Source organism: Acomys minous (assembly GCF_964271855.1).
Source record: "Acomys minous genome assembly, chromosome: 9".
NCBI lineage: Eukaryota > Metazoa > Chordata > Mammalia > Rodentia > Muridae > Acomys > Acomys minous.
The window spans coordinates 35,792,706-35,814,137 of record NC_140490.1 but is presented as its reverse complement, the minus strand read 5'-3'; the positions used below and the strand labels follow the sequence as shown (position 1 = coordinate 35,814,137).

At 48.0% G+C, this 21,432-nt stretch overlaps 1 protein-coding gene across 2 annotated transcripts in view; it reads right to left on the bottom strand.

Annotated features, from left to right (window-relative positions):
* Nucleotides 1-16,564, bottom strand: part of GOLM1 (golgi membrane protein 1) — a 39,332-nt gene extending 22,768 nt beyond the window's left edge. For both annotated transcript variants that reach the window (XM_084796664.1, XM_084796665.1), the window contains exons 1-3: nucleotides 16,408-16,564; nucleotides 7,975-8,124; nucleotides 6,586-6,765 (exon numbers count right to left, since the gene is read on the bottom strand). In XM_084796664.1, the coding sequence (XP_084652790.1) occupies nucleotides 6,586-6,765; nucleotides 7,975-8,103 (309 nt within the window). In that variant the 5' untranslated portion in view covers nucleotides 8,104-8,124; nucleotides 16,408-16,564. The remainder of the gene's footprint in view (nucleotides 1-6,585; nucleotides 6,766-7,974; nucleotides 8,125-16,407) is intronic.
* Between the last annotated feature and the right edge of the window lie 4,868 nt (nucleotides 16,565-21,432).

The following is a 21,432-nucleotide window of genomic DNA, read 5'->3' as shown; positions in this document are numbered from 1 at the left end:
TCCAGGACAGCCAAGGCTACCCAGAGAAACCCTGTCTCAAAAAACCAAAAACCAAACCAAAATAAGCAAGCAAACAAACAAACAAAAAAAACCCTTCTGTATCTAAACATTATTATTGTCCAAATATCTGAGAAAAGCTCATCTTCCTTCAAAACTGAATCGAAGCTATCTAGAACACAGGGCCAAAGGCCTCCACTCACTCAGGAACCACACACTCGGGCTTCCGTTAAGTGCCAGTTAACACGCGGAGTATCCGAAATGGTCAGGCACACAGCTCTACTCAAAGCGGGTCAGTGAGAAGAGTAAAATGTCACCGAGAGAAACTAAGGGCCAGCTGATTCGATGCAGAGGTCACACTGGAGGCAACACAACAGCTCATCAAAACAGGTGCGTAGGGCCGGAGAACAGGCCCCGCAGCTAAGAGCACCCGCTGCTCTCACACAAGACCCACAGATCAATTCCCACACCCACGTGCTGGCTCACCACATCCGAACTCCAGTTCCAGTAGATCCGACACCTTTGACCTCTGTGGACACCAGTCGCACAAGTGCTGCACATATGTACAAGCAGACAAGACACTCAGAACAGAACAAAGTAAAGCTTACAAAAATTGGTTTCCTGTGTGACCCAGCAAGTCAGCTTCTGGATTTCTCCTCGAATCTTCCAGGTTCCTTTGACACCCAAGCTCACCTTGGGTGTCAGCACAAACATTTACACATACATCCAGTTTTTTCATAAACTGAAAGAATGGCTTCACTAAACAAATTTAACACTCAACTAATTTTCACTTCCTGGGTGTGGGCAGAATGTGTTAAATTCCTGTCACAGTTCAATAATGGACTCGCACTGTACTCAGGGAAACTCCACAAGCATTAAAAACTCCCAAGAGCCCAGGAAGCGGGGCAGAGCAGCTCACTGCAGCCACTGTCAACAGAGAGAAACCAGGCAGAGAGAAGATCACGTTAGTGGGGTGTGCCTGGACAAACATCGATTTAAGGAGGGTGCGGCCCCTTTAAGGAATGATCTAGCCGTGAACCTGACAAGGAACTCAAGGGAAACTGACTACAAGCAGAGCAATGCAGGACCCGAGCAAATACCTGAAAAATAGACATAAAAATGTGTTGCTTGTGGAAGTGTGGAAGTTGGCGCCGTAAGCTGGAAAGCTAAACATTCAAGCTCACAGCACAGGCTTTAGAGGCAGGAGAGAGAAGGCAAAAGACTGGGAAGGACAGACACAGCCCGATTATACATACAATTCACTATGACCTTTAATAAAATAGTATATGGGTGCCAGGCATGGTACTTTGTAAGGGCTAAAGTTAAGATTTAAGTTTTAATTACTGTGCTTAGCTGGGCGTGGTGGCACATGCCTGTAATCCTAGCATTCAGGAGGCAGAGGCAGGCCGTCACTGTAAGTTTGAGGCCAGCCTGGTCTACAAAGCGAGTCCGGGATAGCCAAGGCTACACAGGGAGACTCTTTCTCGGGGGAGAAAAAAGAAAAGAAAAGAAAAGAAGTTACTGTGCTTAAGAGAGCTATAAAACAAAAATGCCATAAGTCCCACTTGTCCAAGAACAGATAACTTCCTGGAATGCTGGGAAATATTGTTCCTGTAAGGTAACAAGCCCTGTGTTTTCACGTCTGTAAATGAGGTTGGTTGCTCCAACCACACAGCATATGCTGGCTCACGTGTAGACAGGAGGTATGCTCACCCTGGTTGTACGAAGTCAGGAAAGACTTAGCCGTGGGGATTTGTCCTTATAAGCGCCAGACTAATGTGATTTACAGCCATATTCTGGGAATCCCAGGGATGGACCTGGCCAGTGACCACTGTCCTGGTCAGTATTTAATAAAGCTTGGTTCAAATTTGACTCAAAAATTATGGTAGTGGTCTCCTTCTTGCCCAGGGTGATTAACAACCAACAACCCCACCATTTAGGAAGCAGAGGCAATAGGACAGAGTTCTCAGGTGGCCTGCGAGACAGAGGTTCTGTCTCTAAATGTGTAAGACCTGGATGGAGCCCAAACTGTGAGGTTCCTGTTGGGTACTGTTGGACAGATGCTGAGCTTTTGAAGTGTACCTCACACTTGCTCAACACCAGGTCCATATGAAGGGCTCCTGAGCAAGTTGGCTTCAGTGCTACGGACCCCAAGACCGAACCCTATTTAAGCTCTGGGCAAGGCAAAAACCTGGGTGAAAGGCCTAACGGTGGGCAGTACAGTTCCAAGCTGACGTAGTTTCCACCACTTCCAATATAGTTTACTTCAGGAGCCGGGGAGACGGTTCATCAATTAAGAGCAGTAGCTGCTCTTGCAGAAGACCTGGGTTTAGTTCCCAGCACCCACATGTCAGCCTACAGCCATCTGTAACTCCAGCTCCAAGGGATCTAGTGCCCTTTCTTGGCCTCTGTGAATACTAGGCACATACCTGGAGCACTGACATGCAGGGAAAACTCATACACATAAAATAAGTAAATCTGTAAAAAATAGTTTAGTTCAACATTTTTGTCAATTCATTTAAAGGAATCATATCTCTTACCATACTGACTTTTAGTTCCTCCAACCAGACAGGGTTTCTCTGTGTAGCCAACTGTCCTGGAACTCACTCTGTAGACTAGGCTGACCTCAGACTCAGAAATCTACCTGCCTTGTCTCTGGCTTTTACTTTTAAATCATTCACTTAGTGCTGGGCGGTGCTGCTGCACACCTTTGATCCTAGCACTCAGGGGGCAGAGGCAGGCGAATCTCTGAGTTCAAGGCCAGCCTGGTCTACAAAGCCAGTTCTAAAACAGCTAAGGGCAACATAGTGAAACCCTGCCTCAGAAACAAAAATCCAAATAATCAAAAAGAAAACTCCAAAGCAAACAAACAACAACAAACCCATGCAGTTAGGAAAAGTCAAAATGCTGAGAAAACAGAGCCTGATCATCTAGTTTTAGCCATAATACCACAGAACAGTTGGTCTCAAACTGTAGCCTTTGGGTCAGCAGCATAGAAGTGATGTAAAAACCTAGAGGAACTGTGGGCACACAGGAGTGTGTGGCACTCTTTTATATATTATATAGTCTTTGAGCCCTGGTACTCGAAGTGTGTTATCTTAAGTTTTCCCCCATGAACTCTCAGGTTCAGTTCAGACCCTACAATGGGCATAAACAACAGCGAATCTGAGGTACCAACCGATCACCTGGCAGCTGGACAGCAAGCAGCAAGCTGTGAGACTCTCGGGGAGCAGGTGCTGGCCAAGAGTGTCTCACCTTCCACTACCCACTTCCTCTGGGCAAATCCTTGGGACCGTTGTATTTCAGGAGCAAAACTTTTCAGATTTTAACACATTTACACAAACTTTACTCACTCAGCACACCCCACTGAAAATATGGCATCCAAAATGCCCCCAAAGCCACAGCTGTTTGAATTAGGTGCTGAAGACAGTTCAGAATGTAACATAACTTCAGATATCAGAGTTTTTTATGTGGGGTATCCAGCCATATGTGTGACCCTCACAGAGAAAGGAAGGGAAGCAAGTGCTTCCTGTGACCACCCAGGGGTCTACTTGTCCAAGGAACACACCTCCCAAAACTTCAGGTCAAGCCAGCTTCCTTATCAATCAATCACCTGTACTTACGCCAGCCAACATTGCAGCCACTGAGCATACTGGACAAGTTGATTTCAATTAATTAAAATTAAATTCCACCTGCTGGCCCCTTTAGTCACCATTCGAGCATTCAACAGTCTCACATGCCTGGTGGCTACTGTGCTATAGAGGACAGATAGATCAACTATCTACCTTTAAGAAAAACTCCAAGCCGGGCGTGGTGGCGCACTCCTTTAATCCCAGCACTTGGGAGGCAGAGGCAGGTGGATTGCTGTGAGTTCGAGGCCAGCCTGGTCTACAAAGTGAGCCCAGGACAACCGAGGCTACACAGAGAAACCCTGTCTTGAAACCCCCCCCCCAAAAAAAAAGAAAGAAAGAAAGAAAGAAAAACTCCACAGCTGGATATAAAAGGAACTTTTATTCTCCTGGCTCAATTGTTGTCTGGGAGGCTTATTGCCTCCTTCTGCTAGCCTAGGCCTAGTCCTGGAAGCTTCTAGACTCCGTAAAATCTAACCTATGCCTAGAATGTTTTCAGCCTCTGACACTTAATGCTTGATAAGCTCACCCTTACTTGTCCTTTCTGAGCTCGGCTAGTTCAACTCAGCTGTTCTGGTGCAAACTCTTCTCCCAGTTGACTTTTTTTTTTCCCCCTTCTCAAGACAGGGTTTCTCTGTGTAGCTTTGGCTGTCCCGGAATCACTCTGTAGACCAGGCTGGTCTTGAACTCACTTAAATCTGCCTACCTCTGCCTCCTAAGTGCTGGAATTAAACGTGTGCGCCAACACCACCTGCCCCCAGCTGACTTATTTAATCTGGCTTCTCTCTCAGCCCAGAATTGCTCTGCTCGGCCTAAAATTAACTCAGCAATCTGCTCTAATCTTCTGGCTTCGTCTCTGAGTTCTCTCTCTGCAACCCATCTCTCTGTTACTGTTCTGATAAAACTGCCTCATCTTTCTGAAAAACTGTCTTTTAAGTACCTTCTCTTCTCTTTCTCTCTCTTCTTGTGAGTTGGCCATATCCTATTCTGTCAAATCTTCTCTGGTTCGACACCTTTTCTGCCACTCAATTAGACATCACTTTCAAACATGGATCCTTCCTTCTACAAACTACCTTTACCTTTGTTTGGGATTAAAGGCATATATCACCATGCCTAGACCTAAGCTTTTCTTTTCCTGATACTTGCTCTATAGCAGGCTGGCCTTGAACTCAGATCCATTTGCCTCTATCACCTGGATTAAAGGCATATTTGTATTCCAGCTGGATGACACAGACCTAGAAGGTCTTTGGATGTAATCTTGCCAGAACAGCCATGTTCTGAATTAACATTCTTCTATAGCTGGGCACTGCTCCATAGCAAGACTGTCAAAAGACCCACGGGAGACATGGAGGAGCTGGCCTGGACGCCTGACCTGGTCACCTATGGATGAAGAACTGCATTCCTGTCAAACAGAGCCAGGCAGCAGATCACAGTCTCCAGAAGCAGGAAGCAAGAAGCGGTGTGCTGTGTCTTTGGTGAAAAGGCAGACGGAACCATGCCACCTGCATGTCCCCGCCATCCAGTCACGTGAGTGACCTGTTGAGGCCAGATGGTTCCTCAGCAACCCCGTCTTCATGTGGACCAGCAAAGGAACCCTGTCTGCACAGAAGGAAAGCAAGGGAAAAGCGTGCCCCTGGGGGGCCACCAGGGCCTAGATCTCACCCTGAGATCTGCGACAAAGGGTACTGAGGCAGAAACACTGAGTTCAAGGCCAGCCTGGGCAACTTAGGCAAGCCCTGTTCCAAAACTTAAAAGCATTTTTTAAAAGTACGGCAGGGAGCTTCTTAGCAGGTGAGAGGTCCTGATTCCATCTAGATATGTGAGGAGAGGAGAGGGAAGAAACCTGTGAAAGGCGGAAAGGCTCAGCGTGACGTGACGTCAAATCTTGGCTGCTGACTCATTAGACTGATGGCCGCCTAGGCAACTGGTGTAACTGGGGGCACAGCATGTTTCTACACAGACTAAGAGGGGAAGACCACACTGAATGTGGCGTACTATGCCGCAGGCTAGGGGCTGGGATGGAACAAAAGGGGGGCACCATCTGCCTCCTGCCTGCTACAGCACCAGGGGAGCAGCAGAATCCTCCACAGAGTCCGTCATGAACAGTGTCCTCCATGAAGCTGTTTCTCTCAGGTGTGCGTCATGGAACATAAGAACCTGTGGACACAGCCTCCTTCCAACAAAGCAGCCGTGGCCAGGGAGGGCGTGCTATGTAGAGCCAACCAGCAGAACAGGGAGTGGCTGTGGCTTTGATGTACTTTGGACTGGAAAACAGTAATGGCTTCCACCATAAACAAAGAGAGTTTAGTCAGATAACCCTCAGAAAGAGGAGAGGGCTGAGGTGTTTCAGTGCAGTTTTGACATTTACCGTCCAGGCGCCAAGCCTCTCTGTGCTGATGGTGCTAGAGAGCAAAGCCTTCCCTCAGTGTGATGCTTGTTTGATTGCCTAAAAGTAAACTTCATATTTAATTTCCATTAGTCTTTTCCTTTGCTTCCTTTTGTTTTCTCGACTTTCAATTCTGTATTTATACCTTCCATTCAGAAGTCTTTGAGGGTGTCTGTCTTTTGGTTTCTGCGATGGTGGTATTTTTCAGATCTATGGAGACTAATTTTTGCCATGTGTGTTTAATAGTCTCCTTGGTTTATAGGCTGCTTCTAATCTGTGTGTGAGCCCTAAATGCACAACAATAGCTGTCTGTGGCAAGTATGTGTCACGGGCTGATAGAAAAGAGAGGAGGCCAATGCCAACAGAAGGAAGAGCGCATCACGCCTCACTCGGCTCGTTCCCCACTATAGCCCTGCAAACATTTCAACTGGAACCGCGGAATCACTTGGGGGATGGTGCCCGAAGCTGTACCAGCATGCTCACCCTTCCATACAATGATATAAATCTACACCCAGAATACGGAGAGGTAGAAGTGTCAGTCAGAGAAGGGCAGCGGGGGACAGCGGGCCTCACCTTCTCGTCCTGGTGTAACTTGTTGACGGTCTCCATCTGGAAGACGTGGCTAGCCTGGATCCTGTCGAGCTGCTCGCGCTGCTTCTGCAGCTCGCCCTGGAACTCGGTCTTCTTCAGCTCCACGGCCCCTCTCTCTGCGGCTGCCCTGCGGACCCGGCCTTCCAGCTCTACGATGCGTGTCTACAAGGGAACCACAACCCTGAGGATCCATGGCGCCAGCAGAGATAGTGACCAAAGCTTACAGCCTCACAAAGGACACAGCAAGGGAGACAGGCAGAGCGGACTTGCTAAAAATCCTTGACTTAGACACTTGCCTGAGGCGGCCAATGACCTAGACATTCCAGGGGAGGGATGAGCAGACCTCTGCATGGCTACACCCGGCAGAGCAAAGACATCGGTCATGTCTTCAGGAGGCCTCTGAAGAGCCCACATTGGTCAAGGAGAGACTCCTCCATCACAGTTCAGTATGTGTCTTAGTTAGGGTTTTTTGGGTTTTTTTGGGGGGAGGGGGTGATTTGAGACAGGGTTTCTCTGTATAGCCTTGGCTGTCCTGAACTCACTTTATAGACCAGCCTGGCCTCGAACTCACAGTAATCCACCTGCATCTGCCTCCTGAGTGCTGGGAGCCACCACGCCTGGTTAGTTAGGGTTTCTGGATGGAAAGGGTTGATTTGACCGACACATCCTGATGACGGCCATCTTTGAGGGAAGCTAAGGCCGGAGCTCAAACAGGGCAGGAAGCTGGAGACAGGAAGGAAGCAGAGGCCATGGAGGGTGCTGCTTACTGGCTTGCTCCTCTTGGCTTGCTCAGCCTGCTTTCCTTCTATGCGACTGAGGCCTACCTACCCAAGGGTGGCATGCTCCCTCCTATCAGCATCTGCACCACCCCACATTGGGAGAGGCCCACTTGTGTCAATCACTAAGCAACGCCCCCCAGGCCTGCACTATCCTGGAAATATTTTCTCAACTGTGGTTCCCTCTTCACAGAAAACTTTTGTGTCAAGCTGACAAAAATCAAAGCCAAAAATAAACAACAACAACAAAAACCCAACCAGGACAGGATGGCCTCACTCATAATTGGCTATGATATATGGAAACCCAGAACTATCATCCACATTTGGTTTCTCCAGTGGACTAAAGGACAGGAACGGACACTGTCCAGTTCGCCTCTGCTGGCCCGTGTTCCAGTCCTCACCAAATGCTCAACAGGGAAGCAGAGTGAGATATAAACCGCAACTCAGTAGTCACAGAGTATGCAAGTCTGGGCTAAGGGGAGGGACCAAATGGGGTTGGTGTGGAGACCTGACAGTAAACAGGGAGCCCAGGGCACTGTCACCCAGCTCCTTTACACATTTAATGGAATCCATACACTCTAAATAAATGAGATACCTGGAGTTCGACGCTTCTGGAACTCGCAATCCAGTAGTTGAAGCCAAGCACAATGGTGCAGGCCACCAGGGCAGCCAGGAGGAGGGGCGGAGACTTCATGCTGCGCCGCCCATTTCCTAATCCCACCATCCTTGAGCCAGGGCTGAGAAGCTGCCAAATAAAAACACACACGTTTCCACACTAAGACTGGCACCCCATGAAAAAGGCTGTGGGTCTGCACTGACCGGCCTTACTGGGTTTTAAAGCTCTAGCCAGATGGTTAAAAGATAATTTCAGCGGGGCAGTGGTGGTGCACACCTTTAATCCCAGCACTCGGGAGGCAGAGGCAGGTGAGTGTGATGTGAGTTCAAGGCCAGCTTGGTCTACAAAGTGAGCCTAGGACAGCCAAGGCTGCACAGAGAAACCCTGTCTCAAAACAAAAACAAAAGCAAAAACAAAAACAACAACAACAAAAAAAGACAGGGTCTCACTCTATAGCTCAGGCTGGCTTTGAACCCTCAGTGAACTTACTGCTTCAACCTCCTGAGTGCTGGGATTAAGGGCGTCAGTGATCACTATGCTATGCCCCTCCCTGCTTTTTTTCCCCTTGTTTTAGAAAGTAGAAAGGACCCTGGGGATGCAGGTAGCCTGTGTTTAGCACAAACAAGGCCCTGGGTTAAGGTCTCAGCACCAAGTGGGTGGTAAGAATAGAGACCTTCACTTAAGGTGGCTTTTCTTCTTCTTGTTGTTTTTGCTTGTTTGTTCTTGTTCTTCTTTGCACAGGGTCTCTCTGTATAGCCCTGGCTGTCCTGGAAATCGATCTGTAGGCCTGGAGGGCTTCAAACTCAGAGATCTGCCTGCTTCTGTCTCCCAAGTACTGGGGTTCTAGGTGTATGATACCACACTGGGCCAGGTGTGTGTGTGTGTGTGTGTGTGTGTGTGTGTGTGTGTGTGTGTGTGAGAGAGAGAGAGAGGGGGGGGAAGAAACATTTTTTTTTCCTTTTGCACAGAATTTTTAACTATATAGCCAATCATGTGAGCTTGCGGTCAGTTTTCTGTCAGCTCTGCATAAGTTCTGGTCATCTGGGAAGAAAAACCAATTGAGAGAATGCCTCTTGGCCTGTGCGCAAGACTGTGGTGCATTTTCTTGATTAATGACTGATGTGGGAGGGCTGAGCTCACTGTAGGCTGTATCACCTCGGGCAGGTGGTCCTGAGTTCTATCAAAAAGCAAACTGAGCGAGTCTTGGAAAGCAAGCCAGTGAGCAGCATCCAACATAGTCTCTGCCTCTGTCCCTACCTTGGCTTCCTTCACTGGTGAACTATAATCTGTAAGTCAAAGAAAACCTTCCCTCAATAAGTTGCTTTTGGCCAGTAGTGTCATCATGTAAACAGAAACCTGCCTAGGACACAAAGCCACCGAAGCAGAAATGACGCAGATTCCACAAACACTGATGAGCCACACCTCTGTCCTACCCACAGGCTGGGCCCTGCTCAACCCAGACAGCAAGCTGGAGAGCAGCTGGTTCAAAAGCCACTATGAGGAGCACACCTGCACAGCACCCATCTGCAGATTCTGTGACTGTCACATGGCTTTTGAGTTTAAAAACTATACCCTGTCTAAAGTGGTCTCTGAGTCAGAGGTCAACAAACCCCAGCCCCCAGCCCACAGCTGGCATCTTCTGTAAACACAGTTCTCCTGATAGGGCCGTCTTCTGTAAGTGCTTTCCAGCTGTAAGACGGAAGTGAACAGTTAAATCAGACACCTCTGAATAGGACCATTGAGGAGGAGTTTAAACATTAACAATCTTTAAACTTGGCCACAAACTTCCTCTAATGGAGATGTAAGGCCCAAGTCTACAAAGTCTGGTTAACTTCCTTTATAAACTAACCAGGAAGTACAGAGGCTACTTTCCTCTCACTTCCTTGTCCCCAAACTGTAAACACCATGCCTCCCCCAAAACTGGATGTTTATAGTTGGTAGAAAGTGAAATGTTAAAAAAGGATGATGCAGCCGGGTATAGTGGAGCACGCTATCACCCCAGTCCTCAGGAGGAAGAGGAGGAGGAGAGCCAGGCTAGCCTAGGCTACACAGGCAAGATTCTTGCACATAACAAACAAAACAGCCTCACCATGTGTCCACAAAAAGTTTTAGTGAAGCGGGCAGTGGTGCATGCCTTTAATCCCAGCACTTGGGAGGCAAAGGCAGGAGGTTCTCTGTGAGTTCAAGGCCAGCCTGGTCTACAGAGAGAGTTCCAGGACAGCTAGAGCTGTCAGACAGAGAAACCCTGTCTCAGAGAAAAAAAAAAAAGAAGTAGTAGTAGTTTTAGTGAACACAGTAGTGACCTTTACTGATGCACACGTCACTCATGCCAGGGACCCTAGTGGATGCCCGCTTCTAAAGACGGTGAGGTCCCTATCATGAATAGCTGAGTGGCTACAAACAGCCTGTGCTTGCCCTCCAAGGAGTCTGCACTGCTCACAACACCCACAGTGCTGGCGCTAAGTCCTCCAAGGAGCCTGCACTGCTCACAACACCCACCGTGCTGGCGCTAAGTCCTCCAAGGCACCTGCACTGCTTAGAAAAGGACAAGAAAAGCCTGTGACCTTTGTCATGCCTGGTGCTGTCAGAGGTCACAGAGTTGTGTCAAATCCCCTGGAACTGGAGTTAAGGATGGTTGTGAGCCGACATGCAGTGCTGGGAACCAACCCAGGCCCTCTGCAAAAGCAACGAGTACTGTGAAGCTCTGGGCCATCTCTAGCGACCCAGGTTATAAGTTCCTCAGTGTGGTCACTGGGACAGCATTAGAACTGTTGAAGAGGCAAATTTTTCTAACCCAAGGCAAACACATGAGATTTCAAGACTCCAGCCACACAGAGCCGATATGGAGCCCAGAGATGCTAAGGGTGCTTGTCCCTGTTAGCTCCAGATGGATCTGGTTAGCCGCCGGAGACAGTGATGCAGGTATCTTTGGAGACTATCTCGTGCCATTTCGGGGTTGAGGATTTGTTCCATTTCCTAGCTCTTCTGTGGCCTCCTGGCTTTCTTCTAGTTTTATCACCACTGCCCCTCTATACAGAATAGCCCTTCCCCTCACCCCTTAAAAGCGCTGTCTGCCCTGCGTGTAACATGACATGGCTCTGTCTGAAGCAGCTGCCTAGTGTAAGGGGCACTGTTTTGTCTTCAGTCCCTACCCAGTGTAGGCAAGGGGAATGCGCTCATCAGGATGAACCTACAACAGCTCTGTCTCTGCAGGACCCGGCAAAAGTGATGCAGAAGGGGGGGGGGGGGCTGGGAGCCGGGTTAAGGAGTAACCTGTCTGCTGTCTCAATACCAGCGACAGGAGGAGAACACCAGCTCTCCGGTTCCGCTGCCAGGAAAACCAGACAAATCAATTCTCTGACTAGGGTAATAAAAGCCTGCCCCTGCTAGAATTCAGCAAGCCAACAAAGTTAAAAACCTTAACAGTCAATGAGCCATCTTGAGGTCTCAGCCTCCCAAATTGAGTTCCTCAAGCACTACAGCCCTGGCCAGTAATGTGTAGAGAAGACTCACCCAGCTGAGCCTACTAATTCAGAAATCACTAGCAAGAGTAAATCATAGTGTTAACCTATATATATTTAAACAAAACAAAACAAAACAAAAAACAACAAAAAAAAAATCAAGCTCTGGATTTAGTCCTCAGCTCCAGAAAAAAGAAGAAAAAGAAGGAGGAGGAGGAGAGAGAGACAGAGAGAGAGAGAGAGAGACAGAGAGAGAGAGACAGAGACAGAGACAGAGACAGAGAGACAGAGAGAAGTCAGTATATAAAATATAGAGTGAAAAAGTTACAGAGCAGCCAATCGCGTATGTTTCTGGTTTTGCTGGGGTTGGATGGGGGAACCATAAAACATCCAGCCCATGGGCCTGGCAGTGGTGGTGCACGCCTTTAATCACAGCACTCGGGAGGCAGAGGCAGGTGGACTGCTGTGAGTTCAAGGCCAGCCTGGTCTACAAAGCGAGTCTAGGACAGCGAAGGCTACACACAGAAACCCAGTCTTGAATCACGAAAACAAAACAAAAATCCAGTGCATGAATATAATTTCCGGTACTATACTTGGGAAATGCATAAAAGCAAGGACACAGTTAAGTTGTATGGTGCAGAATTATCTCCCCACATTATTCTAATTTCATTTTCCCTCAAAAAAACATGTCTTTAATACAAAAGCAAAAGAGTGAAAACACATACAAGGCAAGAAAGAGATAAGACTGTAACCTTAGCAAATCTCACGGTGGTGTTTCATAGCACCTGACAGTTTAATGCAGTCACTGTGTGACATGGGTATCAAGAAGTAGGAAAGCTGGTCCCCTTCACGCCAAGGCTGCCTTTGAAGCTGGTCCCCTTCACGCCAAGGCTACCTTTGAAGCTGGTCCCCTTCACGGTAAGGCTGCCTTTGCTAGACACCGACACCAGAAGAACGGGGAGTCTGAGAAAGGTCTCCACCCCAGAGAGACACAGAGAAGATCTTGCCACCTTAGTCTAGTAACTGAATCCCCTGGCCAAACAGGAAGGATAACTCTGGTCTCCTACTTTGCTGTGACACACACCACACCCAAAAGCAACCTGGGGACGGAAGGTTATACATGACTTCTGGTCCACTACTAAGAGACGTCAGGGCAAGATCTCAAGACCAGAAGCGATGTAGACTCCGTGAAGGAACGCTGCTTCCTGGTTTGCTCTGGATGGCTTGCTCAGCCTGCCTTCCTCCATAACCCAGGACCACCTGCCCAGGGATGGCACTGCCCACAGTGGGCGGGCCTTCCCGCATCAATCTTTAATCAAGAAGATGCACTACAAACTTGCCTACAAACCAACAAGATGGGGAAAGTTTCTCAACTGAGGTTCTGTCTTCCTAGGACCCTAGCTTATACCAAGTTGACAAAAAAAAAAAAAAAAAAGCCCAACCAACACACCTGGTTTCTGTTACCTGAGGCAGCTGTGAAACCTTTTTAAAGAGACTATGAAGGAAAACATTCACCATCAAGGAAAAGTTTAGCCAGAGAACTAAAGCAAAAGGAAAAACGGGGAGACAGGGAGAGGGCTACCACCTGCCTCATGGGGGCTGATGAAAGAACTGGCTAAGTCGTAAGCAGAAGACCAGCTGTCTCTTTTGGGGCACCTGCATCCCAGAGGGCGTGGGAGATGCTGTGCTGAGCCGGGGAAGGAAAACATTTTCCTCCAGCCACAGAGAAGCCAGGCTTTTCACAAGCGGGGCAGAATACTTGAATACAGTGCACATGAAGCACACAGACTTCATTGCTTCCCACCGACTATATTTCAAGGCCGTAAACACTGACAGAATTAATACAGTTGGGAACAAAAGTCTGCATCCACAACATAGGTCTCTCTGTCACAAAGTCACTGACACGCCTGACAGGGTGGGAGGTTGGACGGTGTTACCGGTCCATGTATCTAGTTGGCCCACGCACAGTGGGATACATGGGCAGATTGTAGCTACAGGAAACCTTCTAAGAAACAGCAAGCATTTAAGATGGCAGTGAAAGGCACAAACGAAACACAAAAATAGGACAGGCAAGGCACAGGCTCAGAACATGAGCCACACACAAAGTAAAAACCCACAGGATATAAGCAGACCTGACAGGAAGTGGGCCCCAAATCAAGAGAAAGATTTGAGGCACATTCTTTTTCTTTTCTTTTCTTTCTTTCTTTCTTTCTTTCTTTCTTTTTTTTTTTGGTTTTTTTTTTTTTGGTTTTTTGGTTTTTTGGTTTTTTGAGTCAGAGTTTCTCACTATTCTGAAACTGGCTCTGTAGACCAGGCTGGCCTCGAACTCACAGAGATCCACCTGCCTCTGCCTCCCAAGTGCTGGGATTAAAGGCGTGCACCACCACCACCTGGCTTGAGGCACGTTCTTACCTGCACTGACATTAACAACAATAGCAGCTAAAAGTATAAACAGAGTCTTCAGAAATACCATGAAGGTAATTAGAACATGCATGTTATTTGTATAAAAGTAACAAACACATACAGGGGATCCGGACTTTGAAAATGAAAATGCTCAAAAGAGAATTGAAACAGACTACACCATAAGCTGCCGTCAGCCTGTGACCGACTTTATGTACACATTTTTGCCAGGCACTCGGAATCTCAGGCCTATTAATGCAACACCTCACAAAGCATGATAGTCTCTCTGGGGAATCCAGAAACACCCAAAAACCTCAAGCCAAATCTCTCCAGGCTCATCCCACCAGTGACATCAGAAGCCTGGAAAGTAAAACTGCCCAAGCTCCGTTGAGAATATTTTCAGATGGGAACGTGTCAAAGAATTTTTGAAGTGTTCAATACCTCTCAAAGTTTCTAAGATTAAAGCTAAAGCCTCTGAGTATGTGTGTGTATGTGTGTGTGTGTTGCATGTTCACATGTTGATGTGCACATGTGAGGGGGCCCTCCATCTCCACCTCACTTTTTGAGCAAGGGCCTCTCACCGAACCCGGGCTTCTCTGATTTGGTTGGACTAGCTACCACTCCAGGGACCTTCAGTCCTGTCTCCCTGGCTGGGGTTACAGGGCGTGTCATCACACCTGGCCTTTTCACGGTGCCAGAGAGTGAACTCTGCACTCAAACTTCACACAGTCCCTGACAGGAAAGTAAAAGCATTTTAAAGCCATTCCTCTTACCTTTTTTTCCCCCTTATCCCAAACAAGAACTGCTTTTAAAAAGAAATTATGGATTTTATTTTTCATTTTTGTTTTGTTTTGTTTTTGTTTTTGTTTTTTTTTCCGAGACAAGGTTTCTCTGTGCTTTCTTAGCAGTCCTAGGCTTGCTTTGTAGACCAGGCTGGCGTCGAGCTCACATCGATCCACCTGCCTCTGCCTCCTGAGTGCTGAGATTAAAGGCTTGCATCACCACACCAGGCAGGATTTTACTTTTCATGTTAGGTCTTAAAGTAAACAAATCTTTAATTTTAAAAAATAATGGCAAAACATGTAAGGAAATTAGAGGGGAAAACACAGGGCTCACCACCTTGCTCCTGTCCCCTCCTTACCCCAGGACTTCCAGAGACAGGGCTTGCTCTTCAAGCCCAGATTTCCAGCAAGCTCCCTTTCCTGCCCTCCAACTGCCCCACAGGGGCCGCTCCCAGGTCTTGTCTTTGACTTGGGTACACTTTCACAGGACACTGCAAGACTCCCTGCTGGAGGGAGCTATGGAAACACATAGAAATCTCACTCTGCTCTTTGTGCTCTACCCCTAAAAAACAAACAAATGCAAATCCTTCCCATCCCCCACCAATAACCAGACCTGTCACCAGTAATTAAAAAGCAAATGGACCTCAAGGCCTAAAAGCCAGGGTATCCTATCACCCACCAAAAAGGCCTCCTGCAAGCCTTTTCCATTCTCTCTCTCTCTCTCTCTCTCTCTCTCTCTCTCTGTATAAAACCCATTCACTTAAATGTGCAAAATGCAATAATCGTTCCTTAAGAGGGAGAATCAGGCCTAAAAATTGACATATTTTCTTTACATTTCTTAAGAAACTAACTTATTGTCCACTACCACTTTCAGCAGTGTCTGCCCTGTCTGGCAAAGCTTCCTCCTACTGACCTACTGTTCTCTATTTACAAAGGAGCACGATTCTTGCCAGTAGTCCGGACTTGGTTGGACTGTTCCCTAAGATGAACAGCAGAAGCTGGACTGCCTGACACCAACAGATCCGTTTGTGGCTTCCCAGGCCTCCAGCCCTCACCTTCAGAAACACAAATGTCAACCTGACCCAAGCTGAGGGCCATTCACTCATGCCTACTGCACCGCTGCTAACAGCTAGCTCATCAAACCGGTACGCATTTTACTCCGCTTATAATGAACGTTCCTCAGTATGTGAAAGATTGTAGGGCCCTAAGACCCTTAACCAGACAAAGAAAGTCTCAAACTTTGAAAGTTAAAAAGGAAAAAATAAAAAGTTAACACACTTCGAAATGAGATACCTAGAAATGGCTAGCCCATAGTGACTTTCCCAGCCTCACCATTCTTAAATTGCTAGAACGAACCCATCCAATCCCGGATTGTTCCCCACTCTTATTTTACATTTTTTAAAAGTAATTTTAATCATTGAAAAAAAATAAATACAGTGTAGCAAAGAGTATCAAAATCCCGTCGGCTGTTTCTAGAGAAGAACAAAAGTTCCGTTGCTCCATCCGGGCAAGGAGCATCCCAGAAAGACCGCTGCAGCAGCCTGTGGCTGGCGACCCTGGACCCGGGGGACCTGGGGGCCACTTGCAGGGTTTGCTCGGGCGGGAAGAGGGGAGACAGGGGTGGAAGAGAAAAAGAGAGGGCGAGGAGGGAGAGATAGAGAGCTGGGAAGGCGATGAGGTGGTGGAGGAGGAGATGGAGGCGAGGAGGAGGAGAGGCGCAGGAGGCGGCCGGGCCGGGCCGGGCCGGGGGCGTCCCACGGGAGGCTCACCTGCAGGGCTGCGGGACGCTCATCCGCTCGGCCACGCGCGCTCTCCACCGAGGAGGCCCCCGGCAGGCGGGCACTTCCGGCGGAGCGGCAGCCCAGGCTCCAGCCCCAGCCCCAGCCCCTCGGCACCGCCCTCCTCCGCCTCCTCTCCGCCTTGCGCCCGCAGCGGTGTTCTCAACCTTCAGGCTCAGACTGTCGCCCCGCTTCCTGCCGTGCGGCAAACCGGTGATCTCCGAGGAACTAGTCAAGCAGGATTTTGTCTTTCTGGACAGGGCTCATTGTGTAGCCCAGGATAGCCGGGAGCTCGCTGTGTGGTCCAGGGTGGTCTCGAACTCCAGCCTCTGTCTCTGAGTTAACGCTGGCAGCATTTACAGATCATTTGTTATTGCGATGCGCGGACCTAAGTTCTGACACTGAACACTGGTGTCATCCGCACATTTTAAGCTTCCCTTTCTTTCTCTTTCTTTCTTTCTTTCTTTTTTTTTAAGCCTCTCTTTCTTAAGATACATGGGTGGCCCGGGCTAAGAACAGTTGAAGGATCTCTCTCTCAAGGCTTCCCAGTTTCCATCTCTGGGTAAGGAAGCCACTTCCACTCCGAGCATTTCCTAAATCCGAACAATTAACACTTGAATAGTTCCTGGTGATCACACACCCCTAATCCCAACGCTGGTACAGAAAGGTTCTTGTTTTTGTTTTTCCAAGAGACAACTTCTGGTTGTTTGGATAAGAACGCACCACCCCCCTAACCCCCAAAGGCTGATACATTTGAATGTTTGCTTCCTGGTTGATGAACTGTTCTGGGAAGTTTAGGAGGTGTGGCCCTGTTAGGGTGGCTCTGTAACTGGGAGTGGACCACTTCCCAGTTCTCTGCCTCCTCCTGTTTGTGGACAAGATACAAGACGCAGCTATTGCTCCAACAACATGCCTGCCTGCTGCTGTGCCCCCACCTTGATGGTCATGGACTCCATCTCTGAAACTGTCAGTGAGCCCCCAATTAAATGTTGCTTGCTTGCTTGCTTGTTTTTTTTTGTTTTTGTTTTTTTTTTTTTTTTGGTTTTCCGAGACAGGGTTTCTATGTGTAGCCTTGGCCATCCTGGACTCACTTTGTAGACCAGGCTGGCCTTGAACTTGCAGCGATCCGCCTGCCTCTGCCTCCCGAGTGCTGGGGTTAAAGGCGTGCGCCACCACACCCGGCTCTAAATGCTTTCTTTTATAAGCTGCCTTGATCACTTGTCTCCTCACAGCGACAGAACAGTGACTAAGACAGCCTTTTCTAGGCAGGACTCTCACAGAATAGGGAAGTGTTAGGGACGCTCCTACCCAGTGGTTTATAATTAGAAAACACCAAGAGCTGTGTGGGTGGAGTAATTTCCGAAGCCATAGGTTATTTATATCCCGCTTGCCAGGGTGCCTTCGGAGGAGGCCTTCCCAGGGGGTTCTACCTTCTGAGGGGTGCTTGGCCACCAAAACAATAGAAGTACTTGTCGCTGCTGTTGATTGCATGCCAGAGCCAAACTTAAAGAGCATGTTATTGAAGAGTGCACAATGTGGTTTCAGAAGATGGAGAAATCAAACCGACTGAGTGGGGGAGTTCCCCAGCTGGCTTCTGTAGTCCCAGAAGACAGTACACATGCTGCCGCAGAACTGCCACCTCAGGCTAGGCTGGGGACTCTGTATGCTATGCCATCAGTATGCCAGGCAAGAGATGCTAGCCTGTACAGTAGTGTGGCACACACTGTTCTGGATGCATCCAGCAACTTTCCCATTTGCCGAAGGTTTACAAGGAGAAATCTAATGGTTTATTTACAAAGGTGCCTTCGGGCAGCAACAAATGAACAGAAAATAGATCCCTGCTATTGTGGTCCAGCCAGCTGGTCCCCAACTCTCCCAAGCTGCCCCCAACACACACACACACACACACACACACACACACACACACACACACACACACGAAGCCTAAAGTAGAAAAGCAGTAACAGGCATGGAAAAGTAATTTTATTTCCCTGGCTCAATTGTTATCTGTGAGACTTACTTCCTCCTTCTGCTAACCTAGACCTAGTCCTGGAGGTTTCTAGCCTCTGTACACTCTAACCTAGGCCTAGAATGTTTTCAGCCTCTGAGACTTACAGCTTAATGAGCTCATCCTGTCTTGTTCTGCCTGAGCTCTGGGCTGGCTGGTTCAACTCAGCTGTTCTGGCTCAAACTCCTCTCCCAGCTGATTTATTTAATCTGGCTTCACTCTCTGCCCAGAACTGCTCTGCTTGGCCTCAAACTAACTCAACAATCTGCTCTAATCTTCGGGCTCCTCATTTTCTTCTGGCTCATTCCATTTTCACCCATCTCTGCAACCCATCTCTCTGTTACTATCCTGGTAAAACTGCCTCCTCTCTCTGAATAACTGCCTCTTACGTAGCTTCCCTTTCCTTTCTCTTCTCATAAGAGTTTGGCATATCCTATTCCATCAAATCTCCTCTGATCGGTCTGCTTTTCTGCCAGTCAATTAGACATCACTTTCAAACATGTGTCCTTCCTTCTACAAACTACCTTTATCTTTGTTTGGGATTAAAGGCCTATATCACCACGCCTGGACCTAAGCTTTTCTTTCCCTGATACTTGCTCTATAGCTGGCTGGCCTTGAACTCAGATCTGTTTGCCTCTATCACCTGGATACAAAGGCATATTTGTATTCCAGCTGGATGACACAGACCTACAAGGTCTTTGGATGTGATCTTGCCAGAACAGCCATGTTCTGAATTAACAGTCTTCTACACAGGTAGGCTTGCCTGCAAGGTCATGCCTCTAAAAGGCTTTAAAATGGGATGAAAGCATACAGAGGACTCCATGTGTGGATTTTGTTTAGTAAAAAACACAGAATATGCCATATGCAGTGGTGCACGCTTTTAATCCCAGCACTCAGGGGGCAGAGGCAGGCGGATTGCTGTGGGTTCAAGGTCAGCCTAGTCTACAAAGTGAGTCTAGGACAGCCAAGGCTACACAGAGAAACCCTGTCTCAAAAAACAAAAACAAACCAAAACAAAAAACCCCACAGACTATGAAACCAAGATGAGCTGTACATGGTGGGGCATGCCTTTAATCCTGCCAGAACTCACTCTGGGCAATATCAACCTGGATATGGGGCATGAGGCTAGAAATAAAAAAAGATATAAGAAAAGAGAGAAAAGACATAGCAAAAGAAATAAGAAAAAAAGAGGCAAGTGTTCGGGAGGGCTAACAGTAAACTCGGGAGCCTCGAGTTTATTTTTCTCAGAGCTTTTATACAGTATTCATCCGTGTGAATCAGAAACAGAAGCTACCAATTACTTTAGTTATCTATAGGCTTAGACTTCTTTCATCTCAAGACTAAAGAAGTACATCAAACTCACATCCACACCCGGAACTAACAAATTACTTTCTTATCTAGGAAGTTATCCAACACAAGTATCTTGTCAAGTCCTCAAGGCTGTGTGAGAGTCTGCAAGCCCGGGTCGTAAGTGCTCTGGCCTGCTTCTGTTAAGCACTTCAAAGAAACAGCTCCCAACACAATCCAAGTACTGAGGGAGGCAGAGTCAGGCAGATCGCTGGGAGTTCAAGGCTAGCCTGATCTATAAAGCAAGTCCAGGACAGCTAAGGCTACAACAGAGAAACCCTGTCTTGAAAATCAAAAAAGAAAGAAAAAAGAAAGAATTTAAAAAAAAAAAGAAACCAGGATGACTTGTGAGCTTGTGCCTTCGTTATTCACAAAGGAGGCTGCCTCACATAGTACAGTTTGCAAGCTGGTCTCTGCGCTCAGTGTGCCTGCCATTTAAGACAGACTCCCAACTCCCCAAATCTGCAAAATAAACTGCTAGGCTTTCAAGAATCTAAATGTCCACGCTCTTACTATGAACATGAGAACCATTGTTTCTCACACAAAAACCTGTGGCTGGTGAAGGCATAGTCCATAACTAGTCCACGTAACTAGTCCACATAACCAGTCCAGCTGGTCAGTTATTGGGGGGCCAAGGGGGGTCGCAACCTGTGGATAAAGAAATGGGCGAGAGAGACGCAGGGCTCAAGCGAACAGTAGCTTGTCAAGAGCCGTTTATTGAAGGTGAGGGCAGGCTTTTTAAAACCTGCTTTAGGGAGGGCAGGGGTGAACGGGGAGGGTAAATGGAAAAGTACAAAATCTTCTGGGGTTGAGCCCCAGGAACATCTGCAGGGGGAGGGGTTTTCCTAGGTGAGGCAAAGCAGGATGTCTCTGTGGTTATCTCAGGATCGGATTGCTCTCTTCTCAGGGCTAAGCCTGATGCCTTGCATGCCTAATGAGTGGCCCAGCAGGATGTTTGCTGCAGATGCTGAATGGGTAGGGGTCGGCCACAGGCCGTTTGGTCCCTGGCATCTCACCCTTTTTTGTTTACTTTGGCCTGAGAGAGACCTTACAGCCCAGCGAATGACCTTTAGGAGGTCACCAGTCATTGTTACAGGATGGCAGTATATTTGAGAATCACTAATGTCCAAGTGTTTCAGGACAACAGTTATTCTGGACCCGCCAAATTCCCAAGGAAAGGGGGCCTCGCGATGGCCTGAGCCTGCTAGAGGATCGATGCTCAATCTTACCACGCCTATGGTCTGTCCTCCCACCAAGGACCGACCGACGTCTGATAACCGAGACTTATCCGATCGCTCCGTCTCTGACTTACCAGGCACTATCGCGGGTCAGGTCAAGGTGGGCTCAGGCCAAAAGATATGGGGGAGGGCTTGCACAGGTTTACCAAAGGCACCGAGGGCACAACCAGGCTCGCCATCCAGCATTCTGCATCCTCGGGAACTGCAAAGGCCGCCCATAGGAACTGCAAAGGCCGCCCATAGTTAACCGACTGAGGCGTAGGTGAAATCTCCTGGATGGAAATAGAAGTCTCATTTGGGTCCTCAGTCTCCAGGCGGTGGTAGTGAACCTGGATATTCTTGGTGGCAGCTTCAACCTGACTTTTAACGAACCCTGTAAGACGGTTGAAAGCCCATGGGCCAAAGGATAATAGAAGGAGAACA